Source organism: Thamnophis elegans, chromosome 5 (genome assembly GCF_009769535.1).
Source record: "Thamnophis elegans isolate rThaEle1 chromosome 5, rThaEle1.pri, whole genome shotgun sequence".
In the NCBI taxonomy this organism is placed as follows: Eukaryota; Metazoa; Chordata; class Lepidosauria; order Squamata; family Colubridae; genus Thamnophis; species Thamnophis elegans.
In genome coordinates this window covers 1,074,915-1,101,103 of record NC_045545.1, presented here as the reverse complement: position 1 = coordinate 1,101,103, position 26,189 = coordinate 1,074,915, and the positions used below count along the sequence as shown (strand labels likewise).

The following is a 26,189-nucleotide window of genomic DNA, read 5'->3' as shown; positions in this document are numbered from 1 at the left end:
TTTTTAAACCCCCCCCTCTCCTATCTACATAATAATAATAATTGTTGTTATTATTATTTCCATCTCTGAATACCAAGGCTCCCATCAGGCCTGGGCTTTGATATCTGCCCCTTGGCTGGGAATCTATATATCCAACTTCACACTTAGCCGCGGTGAAGTAGCCCTCCAGGCAGGCCGACTTCAACGAACCGCTAGTGGTATCATCATTAAAATCCTGCCGAAGGTCACCATGGCAACCGCCTGCTGAGGCTTCACTGCTGCACGCGGCATCTCCTAATCAGCTACCATGTGAAATGCAAATTCAGACAGTCTGAAAATTAGTCAAGAAGAATAGAGGATGAGGGTGCAGCTACGTGAAATATTCATGCGCTTCATGGAAAAGGGAAGACAGCATGAATGACACAACAAAGGACGGGCCCTGACATTCTTGCTATCATTCTGCATTATTGTTCACACCCTACTGTATTTCTAGGCCTCCGGTTCTGAAATTGCCTAGGTGAAATTGCCATATTTATAGTCTGCACAATTGTCATAATTAAAAATGGCCACTGGGAGAAAAAAAAAACAGTTAATTGGAAAAGCTACATTAAGTCAATGCCGCAGACGCCAGCAAAGACCATCCGATCCACTTCACCATCTTCCTAGTCATCTTTAAAAGCAGGCGCAGAAAATGTCATAGTCAAATTCTCCATGTAATGAAAGTGCAAAATATTATACAATGGTTTTTTTTAACGAGACCCATACTACATGAACCACAGTTTTAATTAGTAAATAAAATCTTTAAAAGTAATAAGATTTGGGAGTTTGGAATTATATTATTCCCCAGAATTTTTACTGTTTACAAAATATGAGGATTTTATATGCTTTTCTACACAGTGTAATTTATCTTTCCTGCTACTTTAGGTGTCCTAAATTTTTTTTAAAAATACATCCATACATGGTAAAGGAGTCACACAAAGACAAGTCATCTTCGTATTAGTTACTATAGACATATCCATTCTTAGCAGAAATATTAAGTTTTCTTTGCTGGGTGTAAAGTATCTTTAAGTTTTTATCCTATGCCTTTGGGGGCATAACTGTTCCTAGCCAGGGCACTGCATCCTGATGGATAAGCATATTACAGTATCTGTAAATAATGTAAGCATATTTTCCTCTCCTCTGCAGTTACGTATGGATATACAAATATGTATTGCATTAATTATCACAGAAACTGAAAGCATTTCCATTCAGTGCCACCTTTGGCCAAACAACCAAAATTGCTTGAGAAAGAATGGAAAGTATACATTGGTGCCCATTTCGTTGCAGCATGTTGTGATACTTCTATGTACATCTCTGAATGCACACCCGCCCCCCCCCCACAAAAAAAAACAGAATAGTAAACGGGCTTATGGTGGTTCCTGTATACATAAGTCCATGAAGAAGTATATCATATTGGAAATTCACCTGGCATTTGGAATACATTTTGTGATATAAAAATGTCTCCAAGGTTTTTTTCGTCTGTGTGCTTTTCGTGGGTTACAAAAAGCGCGCACACAGTACAGAACACACATATTGCAAAATTGTTATTAGGGTTACACAAGGCATTTCAAAAGGTTGGTTTGCAGAGCCTTTAAACAGCCAGGGTATTTCAAAACAGTCAGTATCTTCAATTGTCTTCCCATGCCTCTGCGTGCACAGCCATATTGCTTTGTTCATTGTCCCACTGAGGCAACCACGGTAAGTTTTTGAAACAGCCATGCTGAGCTTTTCAGGTGACACAGTTGCTTTAATGCTTCAAGGCATTTTTGCTTGCAACAATGCGCTTAATGGTGCTCATAACGCACCCCTCTCAAACACTATGCACAGTTCTAGTCATTACTCCTGAGCATAACTACTTTTTCATCACCTCCATGTAGGCCCTTAGATCACAGTAAACGGAGGGAAGAGTTTCATTCTTTCACAACGTTTTCAAAAGGGTAAATAAGAACACCGCGGGATATAGCATTCAGATGATATTCTATATCGCTGAAAATCAGAAATTCATGTTGTTCACTGTGGTATAACCAATCTAAGCAAAGAGGATTTCAGGGTTAACTGCGCTCAGTTTAAGCGATTTCCCCCTTATAGCTTGAATTTTAATGCCTTGCAAAGAGTTGCAACTATAAAGAAAGCACAAGTAGAAGATGTAAAAAGGACTATGTAGAACATTACAAGGGTCTTTCAAAGCATGGCCCGTTTAAGGCTCACATTTGCAGCCATATTTAAGCAGCAGACAATGTTTTTTAAAAGAAAGTTCGGCTTCCAGGAAGAAACCAAGTCCTCTCGCACTAAAATTAATGAGAGCCGTGTAAGAACAACTGAGCTGTGGAAAACCACATACCAGATCCCAGGAGAAATAGGATGCTTTTAAAAAGTAAAGCAAGTTCTAACAGCCCACCAAAAAGGAAGTTACTTACTTCTTCTGAGTAGTGGTCTGATGGAAGGGGTGGATAATCACATTGTTCTATCTTTTTACATAAAGAATACAGGTTCATTTTATCACCATAGAAGGGGCTTTGCAATGCAGCCATCTGTGTGGAGTAATAAAAAAAAGATATAGTTTTAACTCAGCGGTTCTCAGCCTTCCTAATGCCGCGAGCCTTTAATACAGTTCCTCAAGTTGTGATGACCCCCAACCACAAAATTATTTTCGCTGCTACTCAATAATGTAATTTTGCTACTGTTATGAATCGTAATGTAAATATCTGATATGCAGGATGTATTTTTATTGTTATAAATTGAACATAATTAAAGCGTAGTGATTAAATCACAAAAACAGTATGTAATTATAACCCACTAAAAAGTGAAAATGCCCACGTCGCCAAGCAAAACCAGTAATAATAATTAAAAATATATCTTCATCCAAAGAACTCGTAATTAGAGGGATCAAGAGTTTTTTTCTATGATTGTTCAGCGGTTGCCAGGGAGTTAGCTGGGAGTAAAAAGCCCCGCTTGTGCAACTGGGTAGCATTAATAACCTGGTGTCTTCCCAACAGGAGAAACAGTGGCTGGTGCAGTCGATGTATAGAGTCCCATCTTGCTCGCCTGTAGATGCACAGCCCCCCCCAAAAGGAAAGAGACAAGTACAAACCAGGACTATAGACTTGGCTTCTTCCCCCACCCCATTACACACACTTTCTCTTGCTGCAGCTTAGAGCAGCGCTCAATTCCACCTCGCGCGGCTTTATCCTTCCTCAGCTCTTTTCTAAGCCAATCATAGGCTGTATCCAATGCTCTGTCATGCCAAAACCACGCCCCTCGGCTCTGATTGGCTTGGAACCCAATAACCGTGTGCAATGAGAAGCTCCAAATCTGACCTCATTCCAATTTACACAAACTTTTTAAAAGGGCCAGAAGTGCAACTGAGATTTCTCCCCATCACCACCACAAAGAGACTCCCTATTTTTTCTACATTTGCGTTTCTTCTCCTACTTTTCCTGCATGTGCGCTTCCGTGTGTATTTGTGGGTGTGTGCATGCACGTGTGTGCGCGCGCGTGAGAGAGTGCGACACAGCATGCTTTAGTGTCTAAAGATTTAAGAGTTCCGATGGTCTTAGGCGACCCCTGTGAAAAGGTTGTTCGACCCCCAAACGGGTCGCGACCCACAGGTTGAGAACCAGTGTTTTAACTGATGTGGCAGAGAAGACTCAAATACAGAAGTTTGGGGGTTATTTTTTTTTAAATCCTAGTTTTAATTGGAGGCAAATACTTATTTTCTCTCTACACTATTGGTTTGAGTCCCTTAGTTCTCACATCTGACCTTCAGCATATTGGATTAGATCGTTTCTATATCATTATAGAACATTCCTCAGCTAACATTCCTGTTGCATAAATTAAATAAAATGTATTATGTATCCAGATCACTATTCCTAAATTTTGATTAATATAATATTTTCTCTATATAAAAACCAAAAGCCATTTACAAACACCTATACCATGAAGTTTTAATTGGGAATCAGAGGAGCTTTAGTAGAATTCACCCAGCTCCCAAAGGCTCCGATTTTGTTTTTTTCTGATAAATTTTATGCTCCCTGTGACACCCCTTGTAGCCAGAAAACTATGATTATTCTACATTATAAATTTTCAATCGGGAGATAGAATTATGTTCAAAACCAAAAGATGTTTTCTGCATTGTGCTTGTATTTGTTCTAAATTTCATTTGAACGTCCTTCTTTAAAAGTTATGGGAACTATGAATAAATATAATCCAAGATATAACCAATAATAAACAATAAAATGAATGAAAATGATATTATTTAAAATGAAAGTGGGGATAAATATAAATATTTCTACATGCTCAACTTGCTTCTGTTTGACTATTTTTTATCTATAGTCTTGATCACCTTTTAACTGGTAAGGCAGTAAAAGCCATAAACTAATATGTACTCAGATATATTAAAAATGTATGTAGTCATTCATTAATTTAAGACTTAATTTTCTGCAAGTAGCAAGAAGAAGCTGAAAGTACCTTGAATCTGATAAATAAATTATCTATTAAGTCCTCTTTTTGGACACCTTACCATGTTTTTTTTTATGTTATTGGGAAAAGATAACATCTAACTTTAAGGCAGAAGGAAATTTTCTATTTAGAAAGCACTTTGCTGCCCACAGAATACAAGGAATGCCCCTGCAAAGAAAGAGTTTGTTTTACATCCCTCTGAAATTAAACATATGCACTGTAAGGTTTGTTTAAATTATATTTCTAGTATTTTTCTTACAAACTATTTAATCCATTGGAGCAGCTCATTTTACCCCCAAACTCCATGTATTTTGGTATAATTATTTTTAAAATGTTGGAACTATCATCATTAGTGTCTCCACTGCTTATTTTAAATGTTATTGCTTGTCTTTTCAAAAGCAAACAAAAAGTGCAACATATTGTTAAGCTTCAAGAGGCTTGTACAGAAATGTTCACGTTGCCTCTGAAAGCCTCTAAATCTCTGAACCACAGCAGCATGCGCATTGCTCAGAGTGCAGGGCTGCCCCAAAGTCAGTCACCCTTTTCTATATGTGCTAATAAGTTTGATTTTGGAAGGACAATGTGTACATTCCCCAGACAGGCAATGCGTGTGTGAAACACGCTAGTCCATGCTGGCAGTGAGCTTCAGCAGGGACAGGAGAAGCTGAAAATGGCTCTCATCTGTCTTGTGGTCTTTGAGACAGAGCGTTAACTCCTTCATGGCCAAAAAAGGGGGTTCTCATTTTGATAGTGGCGCATGCAGGAATAAAGGAAAAAAAAACAAAGAAAAAAGAACTAATTGAATTATTAACAAGAAGATCAAAATTGCATGCATTAACTGGACATCATTAACTGTTGAAAACTAAAGGTTTGAGGCTACCAAGGAAAACATTTTTTTTTCCAATTGTATTACTACCACAATATTAAATCTTGAAACCACCTAATTCGTGCCGTGTATTTTCATTTCAGTGCAATTTAAATACAAAATCACAAAGATTCACCACCCAATCAGCATGCATGCACAATTGCAAAATAAACACAGAGATGCTCAGCATGGTACAAAACACATTCATTAAAAAGTAGCTCTGTTTCAATGCGTTAAAAGAGAGAGAGAGAATGAAGGGAGGGGGGGAGAGAGAAAGCTGAATGTCCCCTAAGGAGTTAAAACAGGACTACTATATTTTCATGCATCTCCTGCTTTGACAGATGAAAAATGTCAACTGTCCTGTTTTTATTTTCAAGCTTTTGCACTATTCATCTGGTTCATTAGTGCATCTTGCTTCTGCCCCTGACAGCTGCTCGCCCTCTCCTCCCAGCAGCTGAATTTTTCAGGCTAATTTGATCCTCCACACTGAGACGATCGCCAGAATGATTGACTTGCTCCCTGACCTCCAGGGTCTGACTTCCCTGATTAGTATTCTGGGGGTGTCTGTGGGACGAAAGCCCCCCTGTCTGTCTTCAGGGCTGGTGGCAATGCTCTCCCCCACCACCTCGCTCGCTCATTCTCTTCTTTTGAGGGGGGGGATCTGTAAGCCACCACCCTACGACCCTGTAAGGATGCAATTACTGTGCTGAACAATAAAGGAAATGTGTAATATCTACTTTTTCATGTAAAGGTCCATGTAGTGGAAGCATGGCATGTTGATTTTAATTAGTAAAGTCTACCTTGTTGCATATCAATTAACACAGGGTGATTAGAGTATTTTAAATTGTTTTTATTTAAGCATTCCCAGAATATTTAAAAGTCTAATTTTCTGACTGTAAAATTAACCTTCAACAACAACAACAAAGGTAAACAGTTAAGGAAAGAGGGCAATTTTTAACAAACTGTAAAACCAGCCTTCTCCAGCCTGGCGGCTTCCAGATATGTTGTAGCTTCAACTTCTAGAATTCCCAAGCAGCAACTCTGGGTGTTGCATACTGAGCACATCTGGAAGGCAGCAGGTTGAGGAAATGATATCCCACAGAACAGCAGTGAATAGAAAGCACACTTAATTTCAGATTCAGCTAAAGCCCAACCAAACTGTCAGCTATTAATATTAGCATTCACATAAAATGTTAGCTGAAGAATTATTTACTGGGAAGCTATATAATATAGGAAAATCTCATGCACATTCAAACATTTTTCTTATTGCTGATTAAAAAAATTATATAAACCAATGGAACTAATATAAGAAATCCTTAAATGCATTTTATGTTGAATATATTGAGCAAGTCAAGAATAAATTTAAATATTAAATTTGTACCATAATTAAGTTACAAAATTCATGCATTTCAATCCTATTATTGGAACTATATTGAATAAAATCCTCTGTTCTGTAAACTGCCCTACAATTATTTTTATTACAAAACTAATGGTCCACAAATTCCTGTTTTTTACAGAAACAATTGCTGAATGGATTTTGAGTGAGTGAAAACTGAGGGAGTGAAATAAAATTATGGCCACTTATAGTGTAACATAACATTTCTTTATTATTTTGCTGTACAATATGCCATTAGTGTGTCCCAATCCTTAATTTGTTTGCTAAATTTTAAGGAAGATAGAAAAATTTAATTCTTTAAAACATAATCATACTATATAACGACAATTATCTGTCAAAAAATTAGGTAACATGGCAATTGTGAAAAAGAAAGGAATAATGTAAATACAGATCCTAGTTATTAATTTCACAAATAGCACAATTATACAAATAGCAGCATCAGAAAAAGTTTTTTAAAAAAATCCCAGTTTAAGATATAATTACTAATAAATCTCCAAAAGAATGCTCTCATTAAATGTTTATTTCTTTTATAATTTAGTCATCAAGTGGTAGTTGAAGTAAGCAATTATATATAGCACTAATCTAGATTAAATAGTGCTGTCTGTATACATGAGTCTGGGAGAAAATTATTTTAGCACTGAATTGTTTTGTTTTGTTTTGTTTTAAGAAAACCTTGTTATAGTACTCAGAAAATCCTAATATTGTAGGGTATTTTTCCCTTGATAGAGAGCCTTGGTGAATTCTGCAGAACTTCAATGAAAGTGGTTTGCCATTTCCACCTTGCATCAGTACGACAGAAAGTTTTGTAGAGAGCATTGTAGAGAGTGAAAGACTGCAAGCCCAATGGATAATTTTTTTAGAGCTTGTTAATAAACATCCAGAAGGTTTTGGTCAAATTTAGTTATCTTGCTGATCTCATTATAATTAACATTTTACAAGCTAGAATTACGACTAGTATAAACAAACCAAATGAAGGAATATATTTTCCTGATATTATTTTTCCATAGATCCTTTACCTCCGTATTAAAGTTAATTAATGGTCTTGTGTTTAATCAGTTATATACAAATAGACAGCCTCTGATATACCATATAAAAAGGAGAGAATATTAGTTTCCTAAGTGATAATCTGATTTAGCAAAGTTTAAAGATAATGTTTAAGATTCAGAAAACAAAAGTTTAATAATTAAAGGAATAATAGCTGATACTACAAGTGTTGACTGGCATATGCCCTTAATAGGTCCATTTCATGTGAAGATAATGTTTTCAATTTCAAATTGCCACCTTGATATTGTTAACCTTGATACTGAAAGATGAAGACCCTGAAAGAGATTATTTTGAGAAATATATGCCCCAAATTTTACAAACATTTGTATTACATTCTCTTTATATTTTGAGCTAAAGCAAATGTGCAAATTTCACCACATATTACCTGTAAAATGCCAGAATTCTTTGCTTTCAGCTAGTACTAATTTATGGAATTAATATTCAACAGAATCATAACACAAGTAGAAAAACACTTTGATCAACAAAACGTATCAACAAACTATGCTCATTAAAATTTGTCAGTATTACCTCATATAACAGACATCCTAGAGACCAGATATCTGATTTGAAGTTATATCCATTTTCATGGATTCTTTCTGGAGACATGTAATAAGGTGTTCCCACTACAAAAAATATAAATACATAATTAACAAAAATAAATAAATCAACTTCAAGCAATGTATATTCCAACGTTTGTCTTGAAGAATTACTATTCAATATTTAAACACAAAAGAGTAAACTTCAGTAAGTGAAAAATTATTCCAAATAATTTAAGCTTTGCTTTATGAAATTAATTTCATGATAACCTATTTAAAAAGTAGCAGTCCCCCATAATTATCAATAAACCAAAATTTTAGCAATTCAATAATTTAATATTATAACTAAAGTTTCAATCATAAATTGATAGAAATCTATATGAATTTATGCAGCATTTATGAAATAAAAATATATATTGGTTTTATAACTAAAAGGTTTCCCATTTATTTTTATTACCTTCACTGAATGAAACTCATTAGATATGATTTTGGTATGTCTATATCCTGTCTTAAAAGTATAGCCAACATCCAATCCAACAATGTTGTTTAAAGATAATCAATACATCTTTTAAAAGGAAATAGCATCCTCATGTTATTAAGGCAAAAAAATTGTAAAGACTTTTTCCTAATAGTGAGGGTTTGTGTATATGTGTATATCAAAAAATTTATCTAAAACAATAATTAACTGTAGTTAATAGAAACAGAAATGGGAAAAACATAAAAAAGATCAGAAAAATTTAGTAAGGCATATGTTATCCTATTCTAAGAGATATTTCATATGGAATAGCAACCTGAATAAGGTCTCTTATTTTATAATACCTCTTGGCATATTCATTCATTATCGCAGTTTCAGAAATAATGTTGTATATATCTGTATAGTAATAGCATTTATATACCACTTCACAGTCTTTACAGCACTCTCCAAGCAGTTTACAGAGTCAACATACTGCCCTCAATAATCTGGGTCCTCATTTTACTGACCTAGGAACGATGGAAGGCTAAGTCAGCCTTGAACCTGTTGAGATCAGGAGTGGGTTCGAGCTGGCGTTACTACCAGTTCGCTTGTGGGTGCGCTTCGGATGCACACTGCATGCAAATGCACAATTCAATGGAAATTGTTCTGCGTATGCGCGGAACTCCAAAAAAAGATGGTGATGGTGGTGACCGGGGAACCAGTTCAAGGGCGTGGCCAGCCTGGGTCACTGCCGGTTCTGCGATCCAGGCCAGGACACCACTACCGATTCGGCCAAACTGGGCCGAACCAGTAAGAACCCACTTCTGCTTGGAATGTACAGTAACTTGACATATGTTGAATATTGTAGTTGTAAAAAACAATGGTGACTTTAGAATAAACTTTTTTACCTTGCTTTTCATGTCACAACCTTATAGCAAATCCTCATAGCAAACAATACAAATTGCAGTTTTAGGACCTTTTTGAAAAGCAACAACCTCACACAAAGTAAAAACACAAATTAAGAAAAAAAAACTTGCCTCACCAAAACCAAACAAATGAAGTCAACATTTTTGCCTCTGCATTCTTAAATACCCTCTTAATTATACAATACCTCATCAAATACAGTTGAAGGATCAATAAGCCAACCACACCAACATAGAAGAACCTTTAATTTAAATGCATTTTAAAAACAAAATACAAAAATATAAATTGAAAACACACCAAATCAATTAGTCTATTATTTGCATTAAAAACTTATTATCTGCACTTTCAACATAAGCAGCACTCTGTGAAGCATGATACTATAAATATAAACTTTTGCATTTACCTAATGGTTATTTATGTGGATTTCAGGTAGGCAAGAAGTTGCAACTAAAGTAATTCCATTATGCCTGGACAGGAAGCTGCTATCCAGAAAAAAATCCAATTTAATATTATCTGTGTAGTAAGACTAGTCTCAGAGCAGTCTCAGGTCCAATACGCTCTGCTTGATCCGGGTGAATCAATGGCTGCTGGTGGTTAATGAAGGGACATGCATTTTTAGAAGAAGGGACCACAGAGAGATGGATAAGGCACATAGGGAGCAGTTCCTGAAATGTTTTGTGACTGAAAACCTAGCCTGATTCCTTGACTGAGACTCCTAGTGTCCCGGTGGATATCACTCAAATGTTGTGAAGTAGAAATTATGCCTGAATCACTCAGGAAGGGCAAGGATTGTTTGTGATTTGTCCACGCTTGCTAGTATTTGCAACTCTAGATGGAGGGGAGGTGGCTGCCAAAGATTTGGAGGACAAGGTAAGAGTGTGGCCCTCAACTGGACTTCAATGGTCAGGCTCAGGTAGCGCAGGCAGAACAGATTCATCTAAGGAAGATGAATTAACCATCAAGCCAACTTCAAGCTGTGGGCAGAGTGACAACATGTCAGGTGCTCAGAAAGGAGAACCCTCTCTTCGCGGGAATACTGATTGGTGGGCAGGATACGTATACTTATCCCTAACACTGTTTGTGTAAATCAGGTGTGTCTGCATGTCTTTTCTGGTTCACCAACATAGTACAAAATTCTAACTAAGCAGACAATATCTTTTTTCTCCTGAGCAAGGTCTGATACATAGAGGTACTCAAACAGGGGTCATCATGCTTATGTTCATCAATGCTAAAATCAGGGCTCTGACTTAAAACTGATTCACTAAAGAACCTGCCACATTCAGCAGATCAAAGAGGTATTGGCCTCCTGGCTATTTCAAATCCTTTCATATTTTTGATGCTGCGGCAAAAATTCTCCAACAAAGGAGCTCAGAAATTTAAACAATCTGCTGGAATTTAGGATTCAGCATTTTGAAACCTAACACATCTCTACTGATGAATTGTCCAACTACGCTGTTGTGTTCTGATTATACTCTAAATCATGCATATTTCATAAGAAAAAATAAGTAATTCTGATTTCAGTTTAAGAGAAGGGCTGAGAAAAAAACTCAGCCTAATAATGAGGTTTAAAGGGTCGCATTTTATCAAATACCTTTTAGCCAATCATTCTCCAAAACGTATTATTACATTAAAGGAGTGAAGATATTGATAATACACAAAGAAGATTTTGCAGAGTTTAACTCAAAGCGCTCCATCGGCGCTCACTTTTTGCCCGAAGACTGGAAGCTTCATTTGCATGCCGATGGGGCGCTTTAAGGAGGCGAAATGGAGCAGCCTCAAAGTATCCTACCAGCGCTCAAACATTTTTCGCTTGGAAGCTTCTAGGAGCCATGATCTTATGCGACTTCAGGCACCCATCCGCTTTTGCCGAGAATGGGTGCCTGAAGTCCTGTGAGATCAGGACATCCGGGATGCTTCCAGCCTCTGTGTGAAACGTGTTTGCATGCCAACGGGAGGCTTGAAGCAACGCGATTTCACTGCCCCAAAGCCTTCCGCCAGCACCCAAAGACTTTTTTGCTCTGAGACTGGAAGCCTTCGGAGGAGACTCACCGAAGCTGCCTAGTGCTCCAGCGAGTCAGAGACGCTCCTCCTGCTTTCCCTCTGCTCTCAATGCTCCACTTTTGGAGCACCAGAAACAGGCAGAGAAACCCCGTCAGAGAGCCTGGAGGGGAGACAGCTCGCAAGTTAAGTGAGTCGGTTCCCCACCTGGTGGGGGAGAATAGGCAGGGTGAATTTTGCCTCTGGCTGCTTGTAAGGATGACTGCTGTGGTGCTGTGACATTTGTAACTCGGGACTGTGCCGTAAGTACTTGGGGGGATTATGTCGCAACTTCAAACAGTTGTTAAGTGAACTGTCATAACTCAGGGATTACCTGTATATAAGGTAATAGCAGGAAATCTTGACAAAAGAAGGTATTCTCTTGCTCTGAATCTCACTGCACCAATAAATACATTTCTTATAGAAATAATAAGTTTCTACCATAGGCTGCATTAATCAAGCATTCAAACCAAAAACAAAGACTGACACACTTCAAAAACTATATTTTTTTTTGTAAAGTAATCTATTAAAATCCCATTCAACTAGTGTCATCAAAATCAGACATAACAAAAGCAGCTTAATTTTGAATGAGCATTTTTCAATCCATAGAAATGAAATTTATTTAACAATTAAACATACTTTAATCTATATCAACAGACAGCTGAAATTCTTTTACTTTAAAATACATCAAATTAAAAGTTTGCTGCCTATACAGTACTCTAGATGTATAATATTAACTTCCACTTTTAATTACACAAATAAATTTTTTCTCACCTAGAGAATGTGCAGCTGTGGTTTTAGAGCTGAAAAATCTTCCCAATCCAAGATCTCCAAGTTTTACTACTCCTGTAGCAGTAATGAATACGTTTGCTGGCTTGATGTCTATAAGAAAAAGTAAAGTACTGTATTATGCTATACCTTTAATAGAAAAGAAGCCCATTATTAAATATTATATGAAGTATTATTGTTTGATCAATGCTTGTTTCCTTTTAAAAAAATACAACAAAAATATTTTAAATTATTTGTTTCATCTGGTGGTCAAGACACCAAGCTAGAAACCAGGAGTGTAAATTCTAGTCCCACTTTAGGCATAAAAAGTCAGGTGGGTAAATTTGAACCAGTCACTCTCTCTCAACCCAGACCATTACACAGGACTGTTGTTGTGGAAAAAATAGGAGGAGGAAGGATATGTTCATTGCCTTGGGTTATTTATAAAAACCATAAAGATGGGATAAAAGCATCTAAAAAGTATGAGCATTTATATATTTAAATTATATCTGTGACAAGTAATATTTAAACTTTAAGTACAGTTGAATTTAACGTGCAAGTTACTAATTAAAATAAATGTGTTTATCCCTGCACTAATTTTAGGCTGAAATTCTTTATCCACTTTGTAGGGAATAAATGCTATGAATTCAAGACGACTTGCTTCTGTAAAGAAATAGTTGAATTCAATAGTTCTGTTTAGTTTTATAGATAGTGAAAAAAATGATGCTCTATGGGTGGCAACAATGACTTTACTAACCACGTATCAGCTTCATAATTATTATGAGAATAGTCATGATAATACACCTAGTAACATAATTCATTTCCTGAATGTTTTGGGACATTTCCAAATTTATTTGGAAATAGAGAGCCGAGGTGGCGCAGTGGTTAGGGTGCAGTACTGCAGGCCACTTCAGCTGACTGCTATCTGCAGTTCGGCTGTTCAAATCTCACTGGCTCAAGGTTGACTCAGCCTTCCATCCTTCCGAGGTGGGTAAAATGAGGACCCAGACTGTGGGGGCGATATGCTGACTCTGTAAACCGCTTAGAGAGGGCTGAAAGCCCTATGAAGCAGTATATAAGTCTAACTGCTATTGCTATTTGGACAAATATTTAATTATTAATGAAAGCTATGCTTCTAAATGTTCAAATAAAAAGTTTATGCAAGGGCTGATATAACAGCTTAACTCATTTTGAGACCGGATTATGAAACTGTGTGGTCTTCTCTATTATTTAACTGTCCAAATTACCTTTGACCTTTCTGTCATGTTCTGAACAGTAGTTTATGTCCAAATATGGAAGTCTTCTCTTGAGTCACCTGTCTGAAAGCTACCTTAGTTATCAAACAGGATTTAGACTAAGTTGGTTTAATTTAGTTTCTATACAATCTTAAATCATAATGAGGTCGTCTTATGAATGTCAGAGGCAAATGCATTTAACTAACCTACTCTGGATCCACCTCACAGTGTTGTCAGAAATTATTTTCTGTTATGTGTATACAATTTTATAAATAAACCTTAATGGCAAAGGGTGAAATATGCATATTTAATACATATTCATTACAAGACACTCTTATTTCATTGCTGGACTTCATATCCTTCTAGTTATCCAAGAAACAGAAAGAACTTAAAATTTAAAAATGGTGAAAATTTTCAAACAAATTCTACAAAATAAACTAGAGTCCATTTGAAGCCCTATTCTAGGATGAAGAGGAAATCTTACTTATTCAATCATTTGATTATATCACACTTTCCAGATATGTTAATAAGTTATTATGACTTGATTCTCTTGACTACCAACGGATAAAACTGCTCACAGCCATGCTGATTTAGATGAATTTTTATACAATAGCAATCCATAGGAAATAATAAGATAAATAACAATAATGAATGTTCTGCCGCCATCCAGGCCACCAATGAGAAGGAAAAGGCAATCTTTGCGGCATCTGTGACCAGTGATGGAGCAATTACAGGAAGTATGCTTCCCTTCTTCCTGCAAAAAAGAAACGTTTGATCTAAATGCCGGCTGTTGGTTTAAGAGATATAATCTGGCCTCCATCCACTAGCCACAGATAGTTTTGGAATTTGTAGGCATTTGCACAGAAATGACCGAAATGTTTCAGTTTTGGAAGTATTACCTGTTTTGTATAGGCCGCCTCATGTAATCAAGAGGCAGGGTACAAATCTTCAAGATACATAAAAATAAGAATCTACCATTCACAAAACAGCGTGCATATGAATGTAGATTACTTATTTTAAATTAAATGATACTATATACACATAGACATACATGTTTGTAACTGATTGGGGCAGCCGATAAATCTCATTAAAAAATAAACAAAATATAACTAGAGAATAGAAAATATGTTAATGGTTTTTTAAACAATTGCATACATAAAAATGCCTTTTAGTTGTCTATTTTAACAAATAAGGACAACTGGAAGGGGCCCTCACTTGTCTTTGTAGCTCATGTAATATATACTGCAGCCTCTACATTTGTACAACATTCCGTAGTTGGGATGAAATGCAATTTATTACCTCGATGCATGACACGCCGGGAATGCATATGTTCCAAGGCACTGCACAGCTGAACAAAGTATTTCCAAACTGTCCTTTCCGGGATGAGTCTCTTCTGCTTCTTGAAATGCTTTGAAATAATAAAATAACAATGAAATCTAGATTTGACATTCAGTAATGATGCAGAGGATTATTAAAATGAACAAGCCTTCAGCTTTTCAATCGAGAAAGCATTAAGCACAACTGAGGAAGGAGGACCATGTTTATACAAAGATAGAGATGGTTCCTCAGGGATGTGCTCTGGATGAAAAGAACGAATATTCAAGAAAACAGCTTGGACAAGTCTGACAGGTCAAGATGAGACTGGGAACTTATGGGTAACTTAAACTGAACCCTGACTTTCACAGGTGATAAGCCCTAATTTGGTTATGCCTATCTTATCCCCAATTCTAATGAATATAATTAGATATCAGATCATGGCGTAGAATAATATGAATCACGTAGGCTCACATGGTCTTCTCCTGCATTCTTCAGAACAACATCATGTAAAAAATAAGTTGCAGTGTCAATTGTTTAACTAGTCATAATTTAACATTGTTTCTGAAACTTAAATTGCAGTTAATCTTAATAATCATTGGTTGAAAATACATAGCATCATAAATCATGATTTAATCTACACTGTGATTTAAGTCTAGACGTTATTGTCCCAATTCTTTTTTGTTTTATATATATTTAAAATATATATTGCCCTTCCTCCAAGAAATATACATGGGTTTGCTCCAGTATTTTGCTCTCAACATCCCTGGAGAAAGAGTTTAGACTGAAAGAAAAATGCAGTTGAGTCTGTCCATATACAAATACCAAAATGATTCTTATTAGATAATATTGAAAGTGCACCTACTTTGGCCACATGTATGTCCATTTATATATGTACAGGATATGTATACATATGTACAAATATGTTTTGTTTTGTTTTGTTTTATTGGACATTTATAGGCCGCCCTTTTCCCTGAGGGGACTCAGGGCGGCTTACAATCAAAAAGGAAAGGGAGTGTAGGACAATACAAAAAGAAATGTGAGCAAAAGTAAATTAAACAGTAAAACTCAACATTCACTCAGCATTCGGGAGGGGCGAAAGTAAACTTATCCCCAGGCCTGACGGGCTAGCCAGTTCTTGAGGGCTGTTAAGGAAGTGAATGAGAGACACTAAATGGTGAAACATCAACTTAACTCAAAAAAGTTAAGCTGAAGTTGGACTATTTGGGAAGACCATCTGAAACTGAAACTAAAGAGGTTTTGCAATTCAGAAGGACACAGAACAGTATCTGAAAAATATTTTCCTCAAATTTTACATTATGAAAGTGCCAACAGAGAAAAATCTGAAAGTGGAAGGATGGGAGTTGAGACTGTCTGATCATAACTTAGCTTTACTAAGGATCTTCAGTAACAGCATTTTAGCAAAGATTATTCCAGTATTGAGTGATTTATTCCAAAAACATTTGTAGGAATCTGTAAGAATCATGAGGATACTGGATGGCTTGGAACTGCTGGATGAAAAGGCATGGGCCTTTTCATTACTCTCAATCCATCATTTAAACCAGGGGTGTCAATCTTGCGCCATCCTAGCGTCATCACGTGACATATTGGGACTTTCCCCCCTTCACTAAACTGGGCGGGGGCGGAGCCAGCATGTGAGTTGCCACGGGCCGAAAGTTCGACACCCCCGATTTAAGTCATTTTACTCTGCTTTCTATGACTTCAATATTTACTATCAGAGCAATAAACAACCTTGAATTGTTTTGATTCATTGTAGTTTCCCTTTCCCTGCACTTGGTACAGACCAGAGCATGATAAAGAAGCCATCTAAGGATGGCATTTTGCCCTCGCTTGCTTCAATTCTCAGTTTGGTTTAGTGGTTGGGGCACAAGACTAGAAACCAGGATACTGTGAGTTCAGATCCCGCCTTAGGTAGGAAAGCCAGCTGGGTGAGTTTGAGCCAGTCATTCTCTCTCACTCAAATTACCTAAGGAAAGTAGGAGAAAGGAGTATTGTGTATGTTTGCCACTTTATTTATAAAAATAACAAAGCAAAAAATAAAATAAAATCTTAAAAAATACACCCCCAAGGAATTTTCACTCAGGGCCATCAATTTTTTTTCTTAACCAATTAAATACACCAGGCTTTGATCATAATCCGGATCTAAATACAGGTATCACTGATGGTTTGATTAAAATTAGCTATTGAAGGGAATCTCGTTAGCCTGGCTTGTGGCAGATGCAACATTAGTGGGAAAAAGAAAGAATAGTAGGGAGAAAGTTTCATGCAATAGAAAACAGGAAGGCGGAAGGTTTAATCCTGTAACTTGTTTTTTTACCCTCTATTGCCATTTGAGAGAGCAAGAGAGTGATATTATGGCTGCACTTTCCTTAAGACAAGCAGCAGCATAAATATTTAAAAGTATTTTATATTTATTTTAATATCATTTCCTTTCACAATTTCAAAAGCTCAAATGAGGCAATTAAATGCCAGTTCCCTGAATGGAGCCATTGCCGAGACCTGGATTGAATCCAAACAAATCCTGTGAACTGTTGTCCCTATAGCTGAAATTTGCATATCAGAGAATTGTTTGATGTTGACAAGAAGACAGAGACCAGAATTCTTTTTATATACAAGTGAATACACAGCTTCCAGAATACGAATATAAAGCATACTTCTTTGTTTTTAAAATTATCCCTGAAGATTTTAACATGTACATCTAAACAAACATCCCTAAAAATAACAACCCCTTACAAAATGCTTACCTATCTGGATACCCCATCCCTTGCTTACACCTTTAATAGTATAATATGCACTTCTGCATTTGTATTCTGCTTTGTGTTTGTGTTGAGATACATGGAACACAATCACTATCACAGCCACTCAAAATTGTCTATGGTAAATCCCCATTGTGGTAAATTTAGTCACCTAGAACACACAACATCAAATATAAATTTGTTAACCAAACTTCTAAATCTTTATTTGCCTGACCTGAATGGGAAATATTTAAGTTCACGGCTACTTCTTTAACCTGCAAAGAAGAGCTGTTGGATCAGGAGACAAACTTAAATTTAAGCCGAAGGAGGCAATTGCATCTGCCTTGAAAGCATGATGAAGAGGAAGGGTTCGTTTCCTAACCTGAATGAGAGGCTAGAATTTGGGCAGCTTAGTGACACAAACTAACTTGGACGTTAGTCAGAGGTGGGTTCCTACCAGTTCGCACCAGTTCGGTAGAACCGATTCGTCAAATCTACCGAACTGGTTAGAAGAGGTTCCACCAGAAAGCAGGCCACACCTACAGAAGAGGTTCCAAAAAATTTGGAAATCCACCACTGACAGACACACACTCACAGACAAACTCACACAGAGCGAGAAAGAGAAAGAAAGGAAGAAAGGAAGGAAGAAAGAAAAAAAGAAAAAAGAAAAAGTGAGAGATGAAAGAAAAAAAGGAAAACAGGACAGAGAGACAAAAGGAAGGAAGGAAAGAGAGAGAGAGAGAGAGAGAGAGAGAGAGAGAGAGAAAGAAAACACATGGGCGGCAAGCCACTCCCACCAGGTCACATGGCCGGCAAGCCACTCCCACAGAGGCCACACCCACAGAGTAGGTTCGAAAAAAATTTGAAACCCACCACTGACATTAGTACACACAAACGTAGCATTTGTAGATAGCTCTCACTTAGCTATCATTTGTTCAGTAAATGTTTGAAGTGATGATGGTGCTGAACTAAGAGATTTATAGCCAGTCCTAGAAGTTGTGCCTGTCCCCCGTCCCCCCCAGTTACCTGGTCACAATTTGGGAGCTTGGCAACCAGTATACATTTATGAAGTCACAGTATCCCCATGTCATGTGATTACCATTTGCAACATTCACTGTCAGCTTCTGATAGGCAAAATCAGTGGGGAAGATGGCAGGAAATTGCAATTCATACTCACATGACTATGACTTGCAATTTCACACGACTATTCATAAAGCCACATACGACTTGCATTTTAAGTACATTTTGCTTAATGACTACATGAAATTTGCTTAATGATAGGAACTGCCGGAAGTGACGTCATAAATTGTCACAGTGTTCTTTCTCGCTTTACACCTGTGTTGCTCAGCAACCGAGTTTGCAGTTCCAATTATTCTTGTTCATACTTCAAACTATTCATCCTTCCATCTTTGTACCTGAGTGGTTACTAGCAACACAGCTAAGAGGAATTCAAAACTGACTCAGCAGAGACAACAACAAAAAATTGGCTTCACTGACTGCGGCAATGCAAAATTTAAATGGCTATGCCATTTACAACAAACTAACCATCTTCGTTTGTTTTAAAGATAAAATCGACTGCATCCAATAAAAACAAATAAACATCTCTAATTATTGTTTGTTTGATTTTTGTGTCTTTATTAGGCCAGCTTTTGGGGTTTTGTTTTGTTTTAAATAGCCCTTCTTTCAAAGAGATTTGTGGGCACATCTGACAATACACCATTTCTGTTTACTTGAATGCCAGTTCTTAACTTACATGCTAAAACAGTGTTTCTCAACCTTGGCCACTTGAAGATGTCCGGACTTCAACTCCCAGAATTCCCCAGCCAGCGAATGCTGGCTGGGGAATTCTGGGAGTTGAAGTCCGGACATCTTCAAGTGACCAAGGTTGAGAAACACTGTGCTAAAAGGAATATTTGCCAACCTGTTTGCCTGCTCTTAATACAACAATCTTCCTGTTTTGTTCAGAATGACGACAGCAGTGCTGCGATTGCCAATTGCACCCATTTTGGTGGCATTTGCACAGTGTTTCAAAGAATACACAAAAAAGGAGGGGCTCATGAATCAGTACTTCTCTCATTATGACCCCCTTGTCTTCCCTACACAGGTTGTTGAGTTCCAACTCAAGAAAACCCAGTTAATTTACATCAAAAATGCCAACAAATACACAAGTAAACAATTCAAGGAGTTATTTTTTATCTTCCTTAGGAAAATCACCATCTTGAGGTCTTGTGATCTAGTTTTATAGCTACTTCATGCAGTACAAGAAATATTATTTTAAAAAGAAGATGGGAGAGTGAATCTGGAGGGGTGTGGGGCTTGTATGAATTGTGATTTGAGGAGAATTGTGGAATTGCTTCCAGATGCAGAGGAGAATGCAAAGTTAAGGATGTGTGAGTTTACAGTAGTTTTCAGCTTGCACCCACAATTGAGCTCAAAATTTATGTTGCTAAGCAAGACAGTTGTTACACGTGATTTCTTTTCCCCCATTTTACGACCTTTCTTGCCATAGTTGTTAGGTAAAAGACTGCAGTTGTTAAGTTAGTGACGTGGTTGTTAAGTGAATCTGGGTTCCCCATTGACTTTGCTTCTCAGAAGGTGACAAAGGTCATACATGACCTCAGGGACACTGCAACGATCATAAATATGAGTCAGTTGACAAGCATCTGAATTTCTTTCACGTGACCACGTACAATGGTCATAAGTGTAAAAAAACCCGGTCATAATCACTTTGTTCAATGTTGTAATTTTGAATGATGATGAAATGAACTGCGCTAAGTCAAGGACTACCTGTATAGGAATTGAAAGGAATGTCGTTTCCTTCTGTAACCCTAGTAGACAACATTGAGGCAGGGATTGAGAGTTGGAAGAGCAGGAATCAGGGTAGGCAGAGGAAGCCACATATGGTGCCACAAATAGGGAAGGGGTTACATATTTGAGACAAATTCCCACTTTCAGCCCCTCTGTCTTCCTCCTATTTTGCCAGATTCCCAGAAGATCTAGTGGTGTATTTTGAGCTATTGTGATATCTGTCATAACTTACCACCAAACTGAAACATTTTTCTCTACACTGTCTTTAAGGCATTAAAACCAGATGATGATGCAATTTCTTCTTAGTGCATCAGAAATTGGTATGCAAGGTACAAAATACAACAGGTACAACCTTCACCTGTCCAGAAACTCCCTTTATAAATTTCCCGTGTACTGGAAGAATCTCCAATGAAATATCAAGCAGGTCAGGTGTGGAGGCTGCCTTTAGAAATTCTCCTCCAGGTGTTTCCAAACTCTAAGATTTATGGCAATCACTTCAAAGTGAAATATGCCTTACTTTAGTTTGGTGCCAGATAAAGCTGCTTTCCAAGTTGAATTGTTTGAATAGTTTGAAGAGGGAGTCAAACTATTTTCCAAGGCACCTGAGGGCAGGACAAGAAGCAAAGGGTGGAAGCTAATCAAGGAGAGAAGCAGCTTAGAACTGAGGAGAAATTTCCTGACAGTGAGAACAATTAACCAGTGGAACAGAAGTTGCCTCCAGAAGTTGTGAATGCCCCAACACTGGAAGTCTTTAAGAAGATGTTGGATACCATTTGTCTGAAACGGTATAGGGTTTCCTGCCTAGGCAGGGAGTTGGACTAGAAGACCTCCAAGGCCCCTTCCAATTCTGCTATTGTATTGTATTAAATAAATTATTTTATTTGTGCAGTAAGGTTACAGATTCTAATAAGGTTTTTTTTTCTTCTTCTTCTTTTTGTATACAATTATCTGGAAATGCTGCCAAAAGCAATATGTATTAGAAGAGGAAGGAAAGGGAGCTGGGTTTAGTTTGACAGTGGAGCCTCAATATAGCTATAGCAGCAGCATTTTTCAAACTCTCACATCAGTAAGATCATTCAGATATCAAGATGGATTTACACAAAACGGTAATTCAAATATATGCCTACTCTTTCTGGTTTCTCTTACAGCAGTGTTCCTCAACCTTGGCAACTTGAAAATGTCTGGACTTCAACTCCCAGAATTCCCCAGCCAGCATCCGCTGGCTGGGGAATTCTGGGAGTTGAAGTCCAGACATCTTCTAGTTGCCAAGGTTGAGAAACACTGTCTTACAGCCTCAAATCTACTCAGGCTTTTCAAGGATTAAAGTTTACCTAGACTTCACTGTAAAGAAAGAAAAGAATTACCTTTTTTTATCCTATTATTGTGATGGGTATGAGTAATTCTACTCTGAATGTGCTTTGCAAATATTCACGGTGGGCATTTGAGGTTCTCTAAAATAACCCGTGGGATCAAATTAAAGGAACCCCTTAAGCACTCAAGACAGTTTACTGGACTGTGATGTGCCAATGCAATAGGACTGGAAAAATATTTCTTCTTTGTATTGACACAGAAGTGAGCTAAGCTCTTAAGCTATGTTTCCCCACACTTGGCTGGAGTTTTCACACATCTGTATTCTGAGTATTATCTTACTAAAGGTATTCCTCGGCTTATGACCACAACTGGGGACAGAATTTATAGCAGTAGCAATAGCAGTTAGACTTATATACCGCTTCATATGGCTTTCAGCCCTCTCTAAGCGGTTTACAGAGTCAGCATTATTGCCCCCACAGTTTGGGTCCTCATTTCACCCACCTCGGAAGGATGGAAGGCTGAGTCAACCTTGAGCCGGTGAGATTTGAACAGCCGAACTGCAGAATTGCAGTCAGCTGAAGTAGCCTGCAGAGCTGCATTTAACCATTGCGCCACCTCGGCAGAACAACAGAATTTCTGTTGTTCAATAGGTCAAGTCCGATGTTGCCACCTTTTTGCCATGGTGGTTAAGCAAATCACTAAAATTGTTAAGTAAAACATGCGGTCATTAAGCGAATTCAGTTTTCCCCATTAACTTTGCTTATCAAAAACTGGATGGAAGACCACAAATAGTGATCACATGACCCCAGGATACTGCAACAGTTGTAAATGCATGGCAGTTGCCAAGCACCCAAATTTTGATCATGTAACTGGGAGGAATGTTGCAATGGTCATAAGGCAAGGACCGGTCATAAGTCACTTTTTCCAGTGTCATTGTAAAGGCAAATGTTGCTGAACAAATGGTAGTACTTTATATTACATCACCACACACCCAAACCTCTTGCTACGTAAAAAAGCCAAATGAATTCTATTTAGTGACAGTAATTGCATCAAACTGATCCTATATATTACTCCGTGTCATTTCTGAATTCCATAATTAAATCAAAACTCTGTTGGGAAAGTCAAGTTTTCTCATACTCAGGATCCATCAGGGATTCATCGAGTGGTGGAATTCAAATAATTTAACAACCGTTCTCTGCCCTAATGACCAGTTGGGTAGGCATGGCTAGGTGGTCATGTGACTGGGTGGGCGTGGCCAATTCAACATCACTCATGTCGATAGGCGCTTTGACTTAGCTATTACAATGCAATGAGGGTTAACCGGAGAGGTAGTTTCTGTAAGAAGGGCAATAAAGATGAGGCTAGAAACAACACCAGAATGTTTCCTTCCTGCCTTCCTTACAGGATTAGCCCCGTAAAGTGGGAAAAAACAAAAGAAGATTTCTTCCAACCACCGGTTCTCCAAACTGCTTAGAAAGCTAACAACCTATTCTCCCGAATAGGTGCGAATTGGCTGAATCCCCCCACTGGATTCATCTTTTTAGGCCATTATGCTCTTAAGAAGGAGAGCTGCCATAGTAAGTCCACATTTCATTAATATTTTATAACTAGAACATGAGACTAGATCCAAATCCTTTGCACCATTGATACCCTGTGTTACTATATTGTACTGGTTAATTAAGTGACAAACATAAAAATCCAGAGATGCACCAGAAAAAAATATATCTTAAGTTATTACTCCATCCCTTTCACAAAAGCTTTTGTCTGAATGCTGTATTTGTATACTGGTGTGTGCCACCAACATTTTTCCTGGTATTATGCATGCGCGTACACATACAAAGAAAACCAGGGTACAACAGCCAAAACAGCCATATGCTTTGTTTTAATACTTCAAAAAAAATGCTTCATTCATATAATGCGCCTTGCAAGGCATCTCTTTTGTACATTTTTCATATCCCTATTCAACAGCATAATAATAGCACACAGTCACAAGCATATTCTGTTTTGCTCATTAAGATAAGATGCTTGGTATATGAGGGCTGTGAATATTTAAAAACCAATAGAAAGACATACCTGAATATCCTGATTTCTACACTTTTTCTCCTTTTCCTCTAATATAGACTGTTTCTGAGTTTTGTTTGCTTAATGGATTCCCCCCCCAAAAAAAAAAATATTCTGTTTGCTTATTCTCCCTTAGGTAGCCAAGTGCAAAGTTTCATATATTTTTTAAAGCCATACAGTTATAAATTAGAAGACTTTCTTGGAAACTATAGTGCAAATTATATAAGCTTATTGATGTTAGTAAAATAGACATAATGCATTACATAATAAATATTTATTACCATGTTTTTAAAGCACTTTGTTCCTATGTCTATTTTTAAAGGGACTTTCTGATCCTAAGGAAGCATAGCACTTTCCAGCTGATCATTTTAAAAAAAATGAAAGCTTGAAAAAGGATGCCACTGATTTACGAAATCCACTCATTACGGTTCAGGCAAGTCTTAAAACAGTACCTTTTTTTTTTTTCCAGATCCTCCCAGCAGCCTAACAGAGATTGGACTCTTTAATGAATAGCCAAGAGGTGTGATGCCTGCAGTCAGCAGGGCCTCCAACTGTTTTCAAAGAATGTGCAGTGCTATGGATAGCAACAATTCCATGCTAAATATACACCAAAAGAATCTAATGAAAGTAGGGACAGAAGCCCATTAATACCTTGAGTTTAATTACTGCATCTTGAGTTTAATTATTGATTCTCTCTATTCACATAATAAGCAACGTACATTTAGAGGCATTCTTGTTTTCCCATTGTGTTATATATCCTTTCTCCTCAAATTGTCAACTAAAAATAGCTGGAAATGCATTTACTGCACTTCCCTCCCTCCCTCCCTCCCTCTTATATTTCTAACATAAATTCATAGCACAAGAACTAGGGAAATGTTACTATACCATGACACCTTATGCATATTTAAACATAGCCAGATAAGCTGTCATTAACTTCAAATGGAAATCTGAATTCACTACATAAAACATGATGTGTATGTTACGAGGCAACTGAAAATACCATGGAACAGAATTGGGGGGAGGTGATGGGAGTCAAATCTGACCATGAATAAAACCTGAATTAAAATAGCATGGGGGGAGGGGGATTATTAGAATTGAGTACTGTAACATTAACTGGTAAATTTACTAACCATAGATTCAAACTTGTGATTTACACAAGGACATAATTACATTCAAAACTCTCTTCACTGAAGAACTATCTAAGAGGTAACCGTACTAAAAGTAAATCAGCATTCCAATTCTGATTCTGTCTAAAAATTGGAAAGGAAGTCTAACATCTCTATTGTGGAATATTATGGAAAATTCCTGTAATATGTAATTCTGTAAAACTATATAAAATTATTTTTAGTTTATCATTTTACAAAGGAAACTATTAACTATATGACCGGAATCCAAATAAAAGAATATATATTAAAGCAAAGTAATTAAAAGCAAGGCAACTATTTAATATCTTGTTTCTGCCAAATAAAAAGGCCAAAATTAAAAACAAGTAGACAGATTATATTAATATGCATAGCACATTTAAAGGAGAAAAACATACAGTATAACTTAAGCAAATGCATTCAGTTTGGTTAATTTACCAAAGCATTATCCATCTATGCATCCTATTATTAATTAGCTTAACTTAAAACTATCATTTTGGCAAGAAACATTATTCAGAGTAAAAATAAATAAATGTATTGTATTCTCTTCCAAGAACATACAAAATAAATTTCTATTTCCAAAGTATAGTAGCGAAATAAAATTGGACTTCAAGAAACATGAGACACTGTATTTAATTGTTCACTAATGTACTCTGAAGATCAATGCTATTGAGGTAGAAGAAACATTAGGATGAAATGAAATAAAGAAATTGTATAGCTGTGAAATATATAATATATACACTCTTCTTATAGTTATTTACTTAAATATACAAATTGGAAAAATGAATTTTAGACTTTATTTTTTTAAAAAGCAAGAGGCAATCTTGGCTTTCTGGTTTTTCTTTGATGCCGTTTCACTTCTCATCCAAAAGCTTCTTCAGTTCTGATTTCTTTGAAGACTCGTCCATTCTTCTTGGATGAGAAGCGAAACGTCCAGATGCCTCTATGGTGCAACCATGGCCTGGATGACTAAGAATCTCCAGGGACATTGAGGGGATAAGAAAGGTGGAGAAAGAAGAGGTCATGATGGGCTGCTTGCCTAAGTATCGATTCCAGTTCTGC

General features: G+C 37.0%; 1 protein-coding gene across 1 annotated transcript in view; it reads right to left on the bottom strand.

Annotated features, from left to right (window-relative positions):
• The window catches only part of NEK7 (NIMA related kinase 7), a 64,555-nt gene that overhangs the window by 7,095 nt on the left and 31,271 nt on the right, over positions 1 to 26,189 (bottom strand). Inside the window, exons 6-9 of the mRNA XM_032217583.1 lie at positions 15,035 to 15,143; positions 12,507 to 12,614; positions 8,310 to 8,404; positions 2,436 to 2,549 (exon numbers count right to left, since the gene is read on the bottom strand). Coding sequence (XP_032073474.1) covers positions 2,436 to 2,549; positions 8,310 to 8,404; positions 12,507 to 12,614; positions 15,035 to 15,143 — 426 coding nt within the window. The remainder of the gene's footprint in view (positions 1 to 2,435; positions 2,550 to 8,309; positions 8,405 to 12,506; positions 12,615 to 15,034; positions 15,144 to 26,189) is intronic.